The following is an 18,253-nucleotide window of genomic DNA, read 5'->3' on the forward strand; positions in this document are numbered from 1 at the left end:
CAGTAGTTACAGGGACAGTTACGGCTATGTATGCAGTTTTGCAGTTCTGAAATTGACAGTGGATCAGAAAAAAATTCTGAATGACAAGCAGAGCAGTGCAGGGGTGGATTGTGATCTGTGGTGAATATCACTGGGGTGTTGGTGGCCTACCGGTTAAGGACGCGGCCCTGTAATCAAAAGGTTGCCGGTTCAGATCCCGAGCTGCCAAGGTGCCGCTGAGTAAAGCACCGTCCCCACACCCTGCTCTCCACAGTGATGGGTTAAAAGCAGAGGACACATTTCATTGTGCATCACAATGACAATCTCTTCCCTTTTTTTCCACTACCCCTGTTGCTGTGTGCTCTGTTTAATAAAAAGTCAGCATGATTGCCCCAATCGCCCCAATATGTTTACAGATTCAGCAATCCTTGCAGCACTAATCTAACCCACCCTCTAAATTAGCTTGATCAGTTCAAATGTTTTAGCTGTTTCCATAGAGCCGACACCAAAATTCCTGAAAATACCGTCGCCGTTATCCTCTTTGATGGTTCTAGAACAAAGCAAAACCAAGATAACTTTACTTTTATTGCTATTTCTGCACTGCGCCATTAACATACTACTGCTACCTTTACTGCCTGCAGTGGCTGTTCTAATAGCCCACTTGCAGAAATTGCCTTTATTATGGCTTAGTAAATTATTTAGTTGCATATACCAGGGATAAATAGTCAGTTACCCACTGATCACTTTACAAGTAAAGCAGGGTCCTTAAAAAAGTAATGAAGACATGCATGTTTTCTAAATGCCGTTCCTGTCACTGCAAAGACAGGGGCTATTGATTATTAAAATGGAGAAAAGAAAAACACTAAGATCCCCCCTGTAGAGCAGAAGATTGCAGGAAATAGTCAGAATAGCACATGCTATGTTCTTTTTTTTTGCCCTGAAACGCAGTGTTGGTCGCACTTACTGCTGTGCTTGTATGGTTCTTTCACTGAGAATCCACACATCAGTGTGTTTGACTGCTGTGTTAACAGCCAGGCTATTCAGATCTGTAATGGCTTCAAAAATGGCTTTTAACAACTGTGACAGCATGTGTTCTTCTGGGCAAACTGCAGCCCAGAGCATGAAAATAAGGTCCCTCTGCATGCTCACTGGTTCTTTTCTATAGCATGAATGGTTGATACACATAAAAGAACTGAGCTTGTTTGATATATGAACTTACTTTGACATTTATTGAACTGTATTTGCTCATTAAACATCCTTTCTTCTATCTTATCTGAAATGAAATAAATTACAGAATCAAGAAATGATGACAACATCCATAAAGGGCATCAGCATGTTTTGTTGATTATGTCTGTTAACAGTTAAACCAAAGAGCTTGTCTCCAATAACATTTTGACCTTCATAGCCAGGTTATAGATTGCCTCACACATTTCTATATTCACATCTATACTACATGAGCTATTTACAACATATACATACTGGGGATACAGTATTCACTGAGTTGCAAGGCAAAATGCAGAGGGGTTCCTCACATTCAAATTAAACCACAGGAAACGTCACAAAAAAGAGTGTAAGTCACACAATCTTTGGAGAGTGTGTTATTTCTGGAAGATTCTAAGTACTGGAAAATGGCCCTCTTATGTTGTAAGTGACCCCACAATGGATAAAAAAAAAGAAAGATAAACAAGGCATCTGGAGATGGCATTCACATAACACCCAAAGTAAAAATGGAGGTACCAAAAAGAGGATAACTTTTTGAAGTTATGATATTTTCTGTATAATTGACACAAATCATTAATATCTATCTTCAACTGTCATAATCATTATATTTTTTTAAATAGATAACTCGTTTTCTGTATCTGATAATTGAGATGTTGAGCCCCCACTGCGAACCACTCGGTCCTGTTTATATATTTATCTTAGTGTATTATCTTATTATTATTTCTCCTCCAAAATAATTCCTTATACAAGTTTGACACTGGATTTCTGTCTATAACTGGCACATTTCTTGCATTGCTACCTGTTCTGACTGTCCATACGCTACACAGAGTCCGTGTTTCTTATGAAGGTTCATAACATTGTTACAAAGCATGAAACTAATTTACTCCATGCAAAATAACAGCGTTATGAGAGTCTATATATGTCATACCATTTGATAAGTGCACCATCATACACCTGCCAGCCATAAATGACCATCTAATCATAATTTCAGTGCTACCTCACATGATGTCAGGATGGGCTGCTTGATAAAAGTTATTTCTCTCTCTCTGCAGATACATGCTATGCTCAGTGTACTGCCTGGCACTAATGCATTCCCTGTGATCCGTCTGATAATCAGATGGATGGATCAGAAGTGCATCATGTCTGGATGGAGGTAATTTATACCTCAACACATCTGAATATATCACCCACAGACACACATACATACATACATACATACATACAGTCAGAAATACAGAAGAAGAAAAATTAATGACCTTAAGGCATTCAAATATATTGCAGGTAGAGACTGGGCCTCTGGTTTTCTTTTCCCCTTTCTTCCTCTGTTTTCTGACATAATTTTAGCCATCCAGCTCTTATGTATGCAGTCAGCTGAGAGACTAGGGCACCACAGTTGTGGTGACAATATCAACAAGAGAAGACTTGATGAGAATAAATGTAAAGCAGTCTTCTTTGGAAAGTAAGGTCATATTTGGTTCAGTCTGCATCACCAGTCAATTTTCCTTTAGAAGGACACTATGCAGAGTCCACAATTAGTACAGTATATATTTAACTATGTAGAGCAGTCTTTAGCTTCACTTTATTCACTAAGGAAGAACAAGGTCCCAGATGGCTTTGCAAAGTCAAAAGATGGGGCCTGAATTAACTCAGTAAGAGCCAGAGGCTACAGTTCAGGTGGGGAGCCCAGTGCCAGCTCCATGATAAGCAGGACACCTTCAGTTTTTCAGCTTGGAAGCCAGTTCCCACCTTCATCGCATGACAAAACTTGCAGCAGCTCTTAGTGGGGCTTATAGGTTGTCAGGTTGTCTACAGTCCCCCCCAATGCCAGTGCCTCTTTTTCACACCCACTCCTGCATGGAGCGCTTGCAGTACAGTATATGCCGCTGTGTATCCTTCCTCTTGAACCGGAACACTGTGGAGAGCAAGACCATCATGCAGAGCACCAGGATACATGGGATGGCGAAGGCCACAGCCTTCTCTGTGCCCCCTGTTCTCTCTAGCTTGACTTTAATGTCCACATTGTCATTGTCATAGTGGCGCTCCTCCTCCTGCGGAGAGCTCCAGTCCCATTCGGGGTCAGCGGGGAGACCATCACAGCCCATGAAGTCCCGCAGGATGGACCTGGGGTAGCCAGGCTCCACTTTCAGTCTCAAGTTATTGAATTTCCAGTATTCCTTATCCTTATAGAAGTATGTATAACCTGCAGAAAACCAAGGCAGTGACTGTCACAAAAGTTTTTTATAAAATACCAAGAACAAATAACAGTAATAAGAAAAAGATACAACATTTAAAAAAATAGAGAGATGTAGGGCTATATATTTTCCTTTTGCTGAATAACACTATAAGACAATTCAGGTCAGCTGATGGACCAGGAGTTGTTGCCTTACCATTAGCTTTGTCCACAAATGCCCCCTGTGGAGAATCAGGGATACCTTTCCATATAGTGATGGGTTTGGGGTAACCAGGGTCCATGGCCCTCATGTCTTCACTATACCTCCAGTACCTGAAACAAAGGAGTAATGCATGTGAAATGAATCCTTTGCTACTAGTTCTACTCTACAGTAACTCACATCTATTTGAAAATTCACATATCAAGAACAGAGTGGGTGGAAAAGATGGTAATTTGACTGCTGGCTGCCAAGAACATTGTGATGCATAACCAAGGACATTTGCGTTCTCAAAGATTTTATGTCGTTTTGCATTTGTTTCTTGGCACACAAACAGAGTTTTGTGGAATGACCATGGCAGCCACTCAAAGAAAGCAACCCTGCTGAGGTGCCGTACTCCCCAGAGTGTGCCAGACTAACCGGTCCCCTTTGAAGAAGTAGGTCTTGGAAACGTCCTCCCACCAAACAGCAGTTTCGATGCTCTGCGTAGGCATTCCATTGCCAAACAGTGAGATATCCTTGGGGTACGTGGGCTGGAGGGTGGTGTCCTTGAACACCCAAAAGCGGTTCCCTGACAAACACACCAAATAAATAATGCAAATTATGATCAGCAACAGCAACGTACAACAGTGTACACGCATTTAGAACAGCAAACATGAGCAAAATTACGTAGGCTTAGTACAGATAAAAAATCACATCATCCATCTCACCTTTGAAAAACACAAATTTGCCCTCACTGTTCTCATAGACGGCATCAATTTTGGGAGGCAGACCTCTCCAGAAGTAGTTTATCTGCATTGGATATCCAGGCACCACCGAGTTATCACGTACTCTCCAGAACCACTGGTCCTGGATTAGAAAAAAGTCATGACAAACAAAAGAGCTGAAAACTTACAATTATATTTCTCCCCTAAACACTCACTTTTTGGTCTTCATAAAGGTTTGTCCAGACTCTTATAGTATATAAATTAATGAGTCTAAATGAATTTGATAAGCTATTGACAGCAGACGTAGCATGCATGTCTGCAGAGTACATTTAAAGTGAAGTGATTGTCACATATGATACCCAGTAGCACAGCACACGGTGCACACAGTGAAATTTGTCCTCTGCATTTAACCCATCACCCTGAGTGAGCAGTGGGCAGCCATGACAAGCGCCCGGGAGCAGTGCGCTCAGTGGCACCTCAGTGGCACCTTGGCAGATCGGGATTCGAACCGGCAACCTTCTGATTACGCCCCATTAGGCCACCACTGCCCCGGGACCATTTCCCATTTCCCATATGCTACATCTAAGTCCAGGTAAAGGGTTGTAATAAATCTGAAATAAAACTCCAAATCATTCCAACTCTGACCATGGCCCTTGATAGTTGATATAAAAATAGGTAGAGTATAAAAACTGAGAGCAATATTGCACATACAGCACTCATTCAGAATAATTTCTAAGTCACATTTTCATCTTAAGTTTCAATTCACCTTAAAGACAAACAGCTCCTTTCGCAAGATGGCCAGGGTGTTGAAGCCACCATCGCAGATGTTGGGTTTGGAGTTTGGGTGGGAGGGCTTGCTCTTCTGTGGAGGGCGATGGGGTCGGCTCTGCCGGTCATTTTTCCTTGGGTCAGGTGGGGGTTGTAGGCGAGGTGGTGGAACTGTTGTTAACAGCCTTGTTGGCTGGGGGTTCTTGTCTGGAGGACCTACAAAGTAAAAAGATGTCCTTCATAACTTTTTCAAAAAACATTTCCATTTGCAGAAATTTGAACCATACCATGAGCCTACCATATATTTTCTGAATGCCTTGTAGATCATCATGGGGGAGTTTGAAGCTTTCTGTATCCATGTACTGGTAGAAAGGGGCCATGATGGCTGTTGGGTCGTTGGAGTGCTCTAGTCCAAGAGCATGACCCAGCTCATGGACAGCCACCAAGAACAGGTCATTTCCTAAGCAAATATGACAAAAAGGTGAAAGTGAAGTGATTGTCATACACAGCACGACACACACAATGAAATATATCATCTGCTTTTAACCCTTGGTGAGCAGTGGGTAGCCATTAAAGGCGTCTGGGGAGCAGTGTGTGGGGAGAGTGCTTTGCTCAGTGGCACTTGAATGGCACCTTGGCATTGGAACCGGCAACCTTCTGATTACGGGTTCGCTTGGTCACCACTGTATTGCATATGCATATGCACTGCATATCAAACACTCAGATGCACTCAGATGCATAAATCTACCTTCATAAAAATCTGCAAATAAAACATTTATATCGTATTACAGTGTATGAATTTAAATTAATTTAAGTACCTTTAAAATAACTTATATAATCTGTGAACTAAAAAACATTTTGTATCATTCCAGCATATAAAACTGAATCAAATCAGATGAAATCCCACTTCATAATGAAACCACTTTTCACATTTTATACCATTCATATGAAAGGCACCTTCATCCAGTGATTTTACATATTAAAATTAATTCAGTTTGCTTTCTTATGCAGTGTATTTTGGCACAACAGTATCATGTTTCAGATAAAATCTGGAAGTCATGGTATTTTGATACCTCACAAACCCAGATATATAATCTACTGTAAAAAGCCTGGGGATGTGGATTGTTGCCAGATTGTGTGTGTGTGTTTGCAGCAGAAAATGCGAGGTAATCATGTCCTTGCCCACAGCACAATGTTGTCTTGCACTACATGCCAGGACTGTGGAGGCACTGTGAAGCACACACACAATGCACACACAGGGACAGTATTTATAATGGAGCATTTAAAATAAATATATCATTTAAAAAAAGACTCTTAGCAGGTCAGAATGAATAAGTGCTTCTTTTGATAGGTTTCACACAGTCCTGTCATATTTTGCAGGCTAACTTGTCTGTGACATGTGCAGAGTGCCAAAGAGGCATTTCAATCAATGGTCCTCTGAGCCAACAGCTGAGCACTCATGCTGTGTTTTGAACAAAAGATGTTGCAATTTAAAGATCTCAAATGGGTTTGCATTCAAATTAACATCTCTTTGGATTATATAATAATAATAATTTTATTATGTTTAATGTGTTGCTCATCACTGTGAGTACACAGTGAACACACAGTGTACAGACCCTCACCAAGTTCCTTTCATTCGCTGCTCTACTGTGACTGAATGCCATGCAGTACTTGCTTTGTGAGGCACTCTGTGCATCCTTGACCAGCGCTTACATTCTGATACTTATGTCTCATGCTATAAGACATGCATAGCGAAAATGTCCTCAAACCACACATCCCATTATCCCACTCCCAGACCTTGAACTTTCACAGCCAAAATGGCTAAAGGCACTTCAGCTGCTGGAGCTCCCAATGCATCATTGTCTTTTGAATGGAGGATGACAGAAATAAAACTGGATTGAAGTGACCTGAATTACTGTATCCATCCATTGTTAGATATAGTAATGTGGCAACAACATGAAAGCCCTGTGCTGCGGAAGATCTGGCATGAGGCTTCAGTTGTTATATGTTTAGCTGTTTTAACTGGGGTTTTGCCAAGGCAGAGGCCAAAGTCCTGCTCAGTAAAGGCAGTTGTGCGAATCTTTGGGTTAAATAAAAGAGCATAATTATTATTCAGGGCATGTACGGCCATCCAGGCCAAAACTAAGCGCTATCAGGCTGACAGGCGGTTGGGTAAGTGCTGCTGGCTAATGTTTGTGTTTGCTGGTGCCCATTAACGCCATGCTGGAGCGCCTGTCTTAAAAGCACTCAGGTCCTGCAGTCAAGGTAATTAAGGTTAAGTGGCTCTGAATGCAACAAAGTGGTGGATCTGATTACCGCCAGAGAGTGGCTCCAGCCATTCTGTAATAAGGCCCTTTCACAAAACACACACACACATGTTGGGCATTGTTGACTAAGTGACTAAACAATACTAAATACTGCCATAAATGTATTCAGTAGTGTATTCCTTTAGATAAAATGCAATGTATTCAGAAAATGTTTAGAATACATGTAAAATGTATATTAAATGCAGATGTAAAACATCAATATTGTTTAGTTTCCTTCTGTGATGATTTTACTTCTTGCATTTTAGCATAAACTTGATCAATACTTATTATTATTAACTGCCATCCACATTCACACTAGAGCACGAGAGAAAATGCACCCTTATAAGCAATCACACAAAGGTTGTATGACTTAATACATGATACATGAGCTCATGGGTAAAATGACACAGTTGGCAACTGGCATCAACATGAATAAAATATAAACATGAATATATATTTTTATTAACTGTCATACATATCTACATTTGATATTCTAAATACTTGGAGTATTAACATGGAGTTAATACAGAATATTTAATTTTGGTGTCTGGTTTTACCAACCAGACACACACCTACACACATGTACAGCTCACACGCACTTGTGCAATCATGCAATGGCTAGGATGGTAGGTGGAGTCAGAATCCCTTTCCTACTCACCATCGTGATTTGGATTCCCAAGGGTCCATGGCTCATCTGAGTCAAAGTGTGTGTCTCCACCTATACCAGGGCCTGGAAAGTAGGCGTGTGCCAGAAAGCCCCCCTCTCCATCAAACGGGGAACTGTCTCCGTGGAAACCAGAGGCGAAGATGATGGTGATGTCCACGTCACGCTTTCCACTCTCCAGAGCGCTGTATGCCACAGCCTCAAAGCGCAGGGGCGTCACAGCCTGCCACACATCGAATGCTCGCCGGATGGCCTCGTGGGTCTCACGTGCCCCCACTTTAGGTGTCACATTCTTGATACTAAAAAAGCATATGGCAAAGAACATCACACGTAACACATTTAATCAAAAAGCATAAAGCTTATATGAATAACCTAAAAGGAACATTACACTTTATTAATCTTACTTTGAGAGGAAAACAATCCAGTGAAATCTGAACAAAGAAAAATACATGCAGCTCTAATGTGCTGTAAGTCATGTGCCCACCACAATGTCTGCACAACAAATGTGATCAATAAAATCTGTTGCAGCGGAGGTCACTGCAGTAGGGACAAACGATAAGGCAATATATCATGCCTTCTGGCTTTTAGAGCCATATCCCCTAATCCTACACAAAAACAAAGGTCTAAGTTCACTTAAAAGGTTAACACACACAAACAAATCAAAATGGAAAAAATATGGAAATAGCAAAGCATCATTATTTCTCTAGGTTCCGTCCTGAAAGCTCGAGAGTTTACTTTCAGACTGCTCCAGCCCCAGCAGCTTTGCTGAACTTTCACATTCAAGTCTTTATCTCCCTCCAACAGATGCAGAGGGGAAAAAAAAGGAAAATCTCTTTTCTCCCTTCTCTGATTTTTCAGGAAAAAAGGGGCAGTCAGCAGCCTGGCTATTCCTCAGCTGATTTGCATTCCATTTGCATAGGTGCCACGGCAATTAAAAAAATAATCACAGGAGGTAGGATTTGAATACATCATTTTCGTTATCACCTGCTGTAGTTGGCCTATTTTAAATTGGGGTGAGAGCACCTTATATTTCTTCCAGCCCTCTAAAATGTAATCTTACAGGCTTTGGAATGTGCTCCTGAGTGGCTGGAGATAAGAGGGGTACAGTAAGGAGCCTCCAAAATGTGAGCGACATTTTCGACAAGCAGCAGGCAGCTTTACGACACGGTCAAATGAATGAATGAATGAATGAATGAACGCATATAGAAACACAGTTTGATCATCACCTGTACGTGATGTGTGGACGCTGCCACTTCTGACCGGTGAGGGCATAGCGCCGTTTACGGGAGCGTGCAGTGGGCGCGCTTTTCAGCTGGTCAGGGACGCCACACCTGGGCTTTTTCATCCACCTGAGAGAGCAAGCAGACACCACAAGAGGAAGTTGGACAGGGGCCTTGTTTGTACCAGGCTATGAGAATATAACAGAGACTAACCAGCGGTTTTACAAAAACCTTTTAGTTAACCGTGGCAGATCCTGTCCTTTTGTCTGCAGTTTTTAACATTTTATCGGGTGAAAGTTGTAAACTTCTGGCTGGTTTCCAGGAGAAATCAATTTGTGATCGTTGAAAATTTGCATCATTCACACCACCATTGTTTCTTGTGTACCCATATTTCTAGTCTTCAAGTCACACTTCTTAAATATTTGAGTAAATGAGAATGAAAGTGTCAATTTGAGAGCATTTGAGATGACAAATCTACTTGGCGTAAATAATGAAATAATTTCCATATCTACTAAACAAGTGAACGAGCGTCACAGGGTGAAAATGATTTCAGTGTTAAAAAAAAACAGTTATTTTTGCAGGCAGACGTGTAAATCAAGCTGAATAATTATCAAGCCGCATACAGTTTGGGTTTGTCTATGACAGCATAAGCCTTGGTGCACATTTATTCTCACCCTATAGTGTTCCGGTCCGGTGTTCCAGTGACATTAAGGCCGTAAAACTGCTGCATGGCAGCGATGGCTGAATGCATGCTGTCTGCGGAGCGCAGAGCAGCCATCCCAGGCTGACTGTGGTGGAGGTAGCCGTACTTCTGTAACCATTGCTGCAAGAGAGGGAAAGGTATTGTTTCTGCTTGTTAAATTCACAACACATCAGTCTTAGTTGGACTTTATGTTTAGAAAATACTATATTCCACAGATTTACAACATCATACAGCATCGACACCACCTAACTGGAAACCAATTCCTTTTGCCTCACCTCGATCATCAACTGCAGTAAAAACATGGACGCAGTGGCTCCACTAGACAAAAATCCCTCTGGCATGTTGAGAGGTGACAGTCAATATCAGGTACACATAATCATTTGGTAGCCCTGTTCCATAATGCCAATGCTGCATCTGGCCTCCTGAAACCAAGGCTGTCACTTCATTCCCATGCCTTCTTATTATATTGAAGAGTAAACATTTTAATAATAATTTATTGTTTGTAAATATTTGATAGATACAAATGCATAAGCATAAGGAAAGAGTTTCGATAAGGGCTGAACTAAAAATTGTATTACCGCCAGCCAGCAGGGGTACTAGACCCGTGGTGGATATGTTGCTTTGGGTGTGTATTTTCTCGCCCACTTGGTCACACTGAATCAATTCTGACGCAATGATCAGTGAGTAACTATCTGCCAATGGCTTTTCAAGAAGCGTGTCATGACTGTTCTTTAGCGTGCACTGGAATTGTTTTTCTATTATGCACCATTGTTACATGGCCTCAACCCTGCCCTCACAAGTCTTAGTCCCTTTGACAACCCTCAAACGGGACACGTATCAGAATAATGTGTGCACCGCATTGCTCATGATTGAAGTAAAAAGAAACACCCCCCAAGGATCTGCTGCGAAAACAGGACACGGCTAATGAGTTTGACTCAGAATTATGTGCACAGTGGTATTAATGCTTAGGCTTATGAGGACTCAAGCAGGATCCCATGAGCTGGAGGGGCTCCACATTAAATGTGAGAAATACTGTTTTGAGTTACAGTTCCTCTGCATTTCTTGATTTCTCTGGGTCTCCATTAGGTATGCAAGGGATTCAATTCTGATGACAATCATTGATCCAATATTATTAGCTGGAGACAATGGGGCCAATCTGTGGGATCAACATTCAGATCAATTCTTGTCAATGGCTCGACATGGCGAGGAAGGAGGACGCATACGCACGACATCACAGGACAGGGCTTTAATACATAATACACAGGACAGGGGACACATCACCACACAATGACCCGGCGGCGAACAGGCACGAACAGGATAGTTTTATACATATAGACACAGGTGATAACAATCAGGAAACATAATCACACGAGACTAACATGAACCTCTGGTCCGAACTCCGGACCTGGAGTAACCCCTGCCGGACCGGATCATGACAATTCTATATTATCGAATGATTACCGCAAGTAATCCACTTAAAAAGATGAGAGAAGACTGAAAATTTCATCACAGGTATACTTCAACTGTGAGAGACAGGTTGTAAAAAAATCCAGAATTTATTTGAATTATGATGCAGAAAACAAGTATTTGGTCAATAGCAACATTTTACCTTAATACTTTCTAATGTAACTTTGTTTGACAATGACTGTAGATGAATAATGCAGATCGTCTCAAGACTTGTGATGTTTTGGGGCAGTCACTGGGTACAGATTCTCTATTTACTGAGGTCTGGAGACTGGCTTGTAATGCTTTTTATGTAGCAACTCCTTTATTGCCCATGCAGTGTGTTTGGGCTCATTGACATACTGGAAGCATCTTCAATCCTCCTTCCACTAATGGAAGGTTTTTGTTCAAAATCTCACAATACATGGCCCAATTCATCCTTTCCTTAATATAGATCAGTCGTCCTGTCCTCTTTGCAGAAAGGTAGCATGAAAGCATAATGTTTCCTGTGGGTAATGCTTTGGCAAATGTTTCACAGTGGGGATGGTGTTTTTGGGATGCAACTCAGTATTCTTCCCCCTCCAAACATGAGTTCTATTTTGGTCTCATCTGACCACATGATTTTCTCCCAATTTTCCTCTGGATCATCCACATGGTCTCTGGCAAACTGTAGACAGGTCTGGACATGTGCTGGATTAAGCAGGGGGACCTTTCAAGCACTGCAGGATTTTAATTGAAGACAACATAGTGTGTTACTAATAGTAGTCTTTGTTACTGCTGTCTTCAGGTCATTGATCAGTTCCCCCCATGTAGTTCTGGGTTGTTTCCTTTTGTACCCCACCTCGTGTGATCTTGCATGGAGCCCCAAGTTGAGGGAGATTGTCAGTGGATTTATTCAGTTTTCACACCAAGCTGCTTGCCTATTGTAGATTGGTTCATCCCAGTCTTGTGCAGGTGTACAATCGTCCCTGGTGTCCTTAGACAGCCCTCTGGTCTTGGCCATGGTGGAGGTTGGAGTCTGACTGTTTGAAGGTGTGGACAGGCATCTTTTATAGAGATAACCAGTTCAAACAGGTGCCATTAATACAGGTAATGAGTGAAGGATAGAAAAGCTTCTTAAAGAAGAAGTAAATGGTCTGTGAGGGCCAGAATTCTTGCTTGTTATACTTATTTTTGGCACCATTATTCTAATAAATTCTTTATCATACAATGTGATTGCCTGGATTTTTTATATTCTGTCTCTCACAGTTGTAGTGTACCTATAATGAAAATTACAGACCTCAACTTGCACAATTGGTGGCTGCCTAAACAAGTTCTGCCCTACTATGTGTTATTGATAAACTAGTGAAAACATCAAGGCTGTATTGATAAAATTATCCACACAGGTATAACGGTCTAATTATTAGGTAGTAGGCTCATCACGATTCAGAAATTTCAAACTCGATACTGATTGTAAGTATGGAACTCGATATTTGATACTATTTTTGATGCTACAGGGTGAGAAAAAACAAACACAATTGACTAAATAAATATATTGATCAATAGATAACAAACTAACTAATTAATAAATACATGAATAATTGGAAGAAATGTATTTTAAAAATCTTAAATTAAAAAGCTCTCCATGCTTCTTATAAAAAAGTGAAGTGATTGTCACATGTGATACACAGCAGCACAGCACACGGTGCACACAGTGAAATTTGTCCTCTGCATTTAACCCATCACCCTGAGTGAGCAGTGGGCAGCCATGACAGGTGCCCGGGGAGCAGTGTGTGGGGACGGCGCTTTGCTCAGTGGCACCTCAGTGGCACCTTGGCGGATCGGGATTCGAACCAGCAACCTTCTGATTACGGGGCCGCTTCCTTAAACGCTAGGCCACCACTGCCCCCACCATGCCACGGAGAGAAGTACAGACACAGCCATTCTTAAGTATTAACATACTTCAACATTATTGCTTGACAGAGGCAATTATTTTCAAATTATGTTTCATCATGAACTTTAATTCCTTCTTGAAACTCCACAAATAATTTGTTCTTTCAAATGGTTTGCTAAACTTGTGCTGCTGGCTTTAATAGCAACAACTTTGAAGCACTTCTTGCAAATGGTCTTGTCCACTACTTGCGATTTTCCCCATTCTTCTGGTTCATATCCATCACCCTTGGTGAGCAGTGGGCGGCCAAGACAGGCGCCCGGGGAGCAGTGTGTGGGGACGGTGCTTTGCTCAGTGGCACCTTGGCCACCACCCCTAGTTGAAGATGTACTGTAGTTGGACTATATGGAAAACAGGAATGACACTGTTGCCTCTTCCAGCAAGATTCTGCTATCATTTTCCTCTGTGGAACCCCGTCAATCAGACTTCACACACCTCTTTATTCATTCAGCTAGGCCTGCTCACAGCTCTTAATATTTACACTTCTAGTGCTCTCTCACACACAGGCTCACTCACAGAGTCATGCATCCTCAAACACACCAGCTGACTAGATGGATGTCAATAATTCAACAGGAGAGGCCGTGTAGGCAACGACGCAGATGGCTGGTCTAGGAGTGGTGGGCAGATGCCCAGGGGTCTCCATGGAAATGAAGCAGAACTGACAGAGAACACTGGTCTTTGCCAGCCTCGCCACCGCTGAATAATTCACGCCGGCCTTGGTGGCTATAAAAGCAGTTTGAAATATATTAGCGGTTAGAGGATTTGGAAAATGCATCACCATCACAGGGATGTTCAAACACCAGAAGACATAAATATTAAGCACACAAACAAAGGCACGGAGACATATTTAAGACTGAGTGCAGTGAGCATGGCATGGGACAGAGCCAAACAAAAAGGCTCCCTCCGGACAAGCTCAGGTATAGATGTAAACACGGAATAGCATTTTGAAAAATCACCACCCCGCTAGCGAGCAGATAGAGACGTTCCAGAGTGATAAATGGCCGTGTTAAACAGCCATGCCTCCACATTAATCTAAGCAGTCGGTGATGTGCCACGTCAAGCAGCTTGTGAAAAAGCAACATGAGCATGTGACGCAGCACCATGTGTCTGTTCGTTGCTCCGTGTGTGCAACAGTGAAGAGCGCTCAGATCTTTCGTGACCAAATCATATTTTCAGCCGAAACAGTTTACGTTTGCTTATATCATGTCAAGAAATGAACATATTCACGCTGGCTTGCATGTAGTTTTTTGGGGGAGGAAAACCCAGGACTCTGGGAAGTTATTTATTAACCCAGGAGCCAGTGGAGATGAGAAATGTCCCTCGTGAACACTATTTCTTCATTCCGAATGATTTAAGCCCTCTCCTGCCCTAAAGTCAGTGGACATCAAAGATGCAATCTCCACTGCAGAACAAATCAGAACTTTCCCTGCTGCCAAGTCAAACATGCATCTTACTGGTGCTAAATCCATGCATTTTGGCAATCAGGTAAAAGTATTATTGCCATGCATACAACCTCTTATTCCAATTAGGTCCAAATCTAATCACCCCAACTCTCCTGTTGTTCACAGATATTCCAGAAAGTTTTGATCAGATGTGTTTTTGCAGGACAGGTCTGGTCTATGGTGTCACATTGTGTTGTGCATAAGAGTAAACTCCAGATAGGTTCCCAATCTGGAACCTGCACCACATTTTTCCACTGATAAATTTATTGGCCTCATAACTGCACTAAACTGGAAAAAAAGAGGTGTAAGCAGGATGTACACAAATCATGTTTAAGGTAATATGTTCTAATTCAAACCTACCACCATTACAGCAAAGCCGTGTCTGTTGTCAATGAATAAATAGAGTATGTGTATTTGGAGCTATAACGCTCCAGAACAAATTCCTTGTACCTTCCTTGTCTCCTACACTGCAGGTTTATTCTGTTGGGATTTGCAGTTTTGTGTAAGGCCATTGTTCACTGCTAGAAGACGTGTGCCATGTCTATTCTTGCTGATATCTTCTCAGTTGTGGCAATAACCTGCAATTATGGAAGCCGCTGCCAATCCATTTTCTGGTCAGGAAATTCTGAGAGCTGCAGTGTCTCATCCATTCAGTTTGACCTCAATTACAATGAAGCCCAGACTGGCAGCTCATCTCAGATACATATTTGGACCACTTCTGTTTCAAATGTTTATTTCTTCACTTAGAGATGTGCAAACGCCTTGTTTACAGAGTCATCAGAAGCCACCATCCAGCCACGAGCAGGAAGCAGGCAGCCAACAGGCCCCGCCTTCTGTGATGCAGCCAGCGCAATGGCCATAGGGTCACTGTCAGGCTCCGCCAATCCCAGCGAGCGAATCTACACCGCAGCTACGCTATGCTACCCTGCAGCTGTCTCCTTACCGTCCGGCTGCCAGCGCGCCAACGCGCCAACGGGAACTCATCTAATCCCCCGTCACCCCAACACACACACACACACACACACACACACACACACACACACCAACAGTCTCTTTATCCGCTTTTTTATGCCTTTAATCAGCTGTGTGTTTGCTTGGCATCCCGAGCCGGGCTGCGACTCAGGTTCCCGACCTCCAGAAGTAAACGATATTGTGCGGGTGTGACTGCGGATTTGCTAATAGGATATGCCTGCTTTCCTTCCCCCCGATTTCCTCTCCTTTTCAGTTCCACTTCACCTTATTGGGGGGATGATTGTCTACGCCGGAGACGCTCTTCCAGACACTTTTGCCGATGCCTAATGTTTGTCACTGTCGAAGGTGGAGTGCTGTGAACCTTTTCCATTCATGCTATTCTTCCCTTGCAATGCCTGAATGAGAACTCCATAAGACTCACATCTCTCAGCCATCTGACGTTGGGCGGGGCTGGGGACCATTTAGCTGCCTTATTGTGCCCCCCAATGACACCACCCAAGAGAGGCAAGTGTCAGACATGGCCATCTATTAAACGTCTAGGGGTCTTTTATTCGAGGCCAAGAGGGTCCAGCACCAACCGTGGTCTGCATGCTCCTCTCCACCTCGGGCGTCGCCGCGCTCCCTCACTATTCATCAAGCTAATGCAAACGCAGTGACCTGAGCAGCGAACGTGCAGCGCCTGCCAGAACCCGTAGCCCTTCAGCATCAGAGCCCAGCGCAGGGCCCGGGTGGGGGTCCACTGCACGATGCAAAGGCTCCAGGGGACGGAGGGTGGGCTCGGGTCGGGGGTTGATTGTGTTCAGGTCACTGCATGAGGCCACATGCGTAAATTAAAAGTGAGCGTTCAAGGGCTCTCAGGGGAGATTCATCCCCCATCACCAGTCCCTTCATAAACCAGAACCCACTGACCCCCCTAAACAAAACAGCTGGCACGACCATTTCCAAGGCGCCACGCCTAAAACAGTTTTGGAATAACGTGAAGATCATCCATAAAAGCCATCACAATCCTGCTTTTATCACTGGGGCAAATTTCTTTTTTTATCCCTGAACCCACCACACCAGGTCAAATATGTATAAAAAAAAAATATATGGCACAAAGGATCTAATCTTGTTACATAATGCCACAGCGTCTTAAATTCTTAATGTGGTCTAGCTCTTTAGGGGCATCAGGCTCAAGTTCAGCCTCGAGTTTTTCTGACAAGCAGCTTTACGGCACCAGGCTGAACCGAAATTGAACTCGCCACAGTGAGGAACAGAGGAAAAGAGGGGGCCAGATATCCCACCCCATTCAACACTGACCACTTGTGTCCGTTTCAGCAAAAAAAAAAAAACTTCCTCAAGATAGAATACTGCCCAGTCAATTTAGGGCCAAAAAGATGGGTGAACCCCTTCATCTGGGGTCTGGAGACACGCTCAGGTTCGGTTCTTTGGAGGAAAATTTATGAATCGTAGGAAACAAATGCATCTTCGTATTCCTTTCCGTCCCTATTCTATTCTGTCGGATCTGGTGACGCTGCCGTCGCTCGGACGTCGTTTTTCCTCCATCCATCCCCGTTTTACTCCGTCAGGAGCGCAGCCGCTGCCAGAAAACTGGGCCAACCTTCCCGTCCCTTCCCGTCCCTTCCCATCCCGTCCCATCCCTTCCCGTCCCTTTCCGTCCCTTCCCGTCCCTTCCCGTCCCTTTCCGTCCCTTCCCGTCCCTTCCCATCCCGTCCTTACCTCCACGCTGAAGCGATGCTCCTCTCCGGACGCGACACCTACTATCCATAGCGACGAATGCAGCCACAGCACCCCCGCGTAGATGTATTCCAGTCTTTTCTTTTTATGAAACGATGCAATTGTCATATTTGAGTTTGGTATGTGTGTGTATGTATATATATTTAAATATATATGTGCATATTCTGCTTGTTTGCTGTTTCGCGGGAAGCGGGCAAGGTGTGGAACTGTCTTGCGTCAGATGAGAGGGAGCGTTCCTCCGGACGTGGAAGACGAAACGACCTCGAGTGGGCGAAGAGCAGCATCCATGCCGGCCGCCTAACCGCACTCCATCTCGGGCTCTCCGTGCCAGGATCTCCGTCACCTCCCCGACCGGCCAGCCGCTCTCCCCGCCGTGCCCAGCAACATCTAGCCGCGATGCGACGCGACGCGACCCGCCGCTCGGCGCCTGCGCGGCGTCCTGTCCCCGTCCGAGAGGATTCCCAATCCCCGCTCTGTAATCCGTCAGAGACCAAAAACACCCACAAACATCCACCGATGTTACAATATATGCAACCACGCAATTAAACGTACATTTATATACATTTACACGCAGTAAAAAAAAGGAACATAAGCGGCTGCTGCCTGCCTTCTGCCCCAAATGGTCCTCGTAATAAAAAAACAAGCAGAAATCCCCAAAAGAGCGGCACCACGTCACATGACCACACGATGGAGACGTTGTCGTGATTTATTTTTATCGCGACATTTACACGTATATCCGCCTTACAGGTCCGCGTCGCCACACGATATCTGCTG

General features: G+C 43.5%; 1 protein-coding gene across 1 annotated transcript; it reads right to left on the reverse strand.

Moving 5' to 3' along the window:
- Nucleotides 1–1,189: 1,189 nt before the first annotated feature.
- On the reverse strand, nucleotides 1,190–17,587 carry mmp16b (matrix metallopeptidase 16b (membrane-inserted)). Its single transcript, XM_028976204.1, has 10 exons — nucleotides 17,462–17,587; nucleotides 9,927–10,075; nucleotides 9,259–9,381; nucleotides 8,027–8,331; nucleotides 5,361–5,522; nucleotides 5,061–5,278; nucleotides 4,298–4,436; nucleotides 4,008–4,158; nucleotides 3,588–3,703; nucleotides 1,190–3,400 (listed from the first exon to the last, which is right to left on the reverse strand). The coding sequence occupies exons 1-10, from the start codon at nucleotides 17,585–17,587 to the stop codon at nucleotides 3,039–3,041; spliced, it is 1,851 nt and encodes a 616-aa protein (XP_028832037.1). The 3' UTR covers nucleotides 1,190–3,038.
- Nucleotides 17,588–18,253: the final 666 nt, after the last annotated feature.

This window comes from Denticeps clupeoides, chromosome 4 (genome assembly GCF_900700375.1).
Source record: "Denticeps clupeoides chromosome 4, fDenClu1.1, whole genome shotgun sequence".
Taxonomy (NCBI): domain Eukaryota; kingdom Metazoa; phylum Chordata; class Actinopteri; order Clupeiformes; family Denticipitidae; genus Denticeps; species Denticeps clupeoides.

Excerpts from the sequence above, each read along its gene's own strand:
- mmp16b (XM_028976204.1), bottom strand. The coding sequence starts at position 17,587 with ATGACAATTGCATCGTTTCATAAAAAGAAAAGACTGGAATACATCTAC. Across the intron at positions 9,382-9,926 it reads CCGGACCGGAACACTATAGG|GTGGATGAAAAAGCCCAGGT; the intron begins GTGAGAATAAAT and ends TTGCTCTCTCAG. Across the intron at positions 4,159-4,297 it reads CAAATTTGTGTTTTTCAAAG|GGAACCGCTTTTGGGTGTTC; the intron begins GTGAGATGGATG and ends TGTGTTTGTCAG.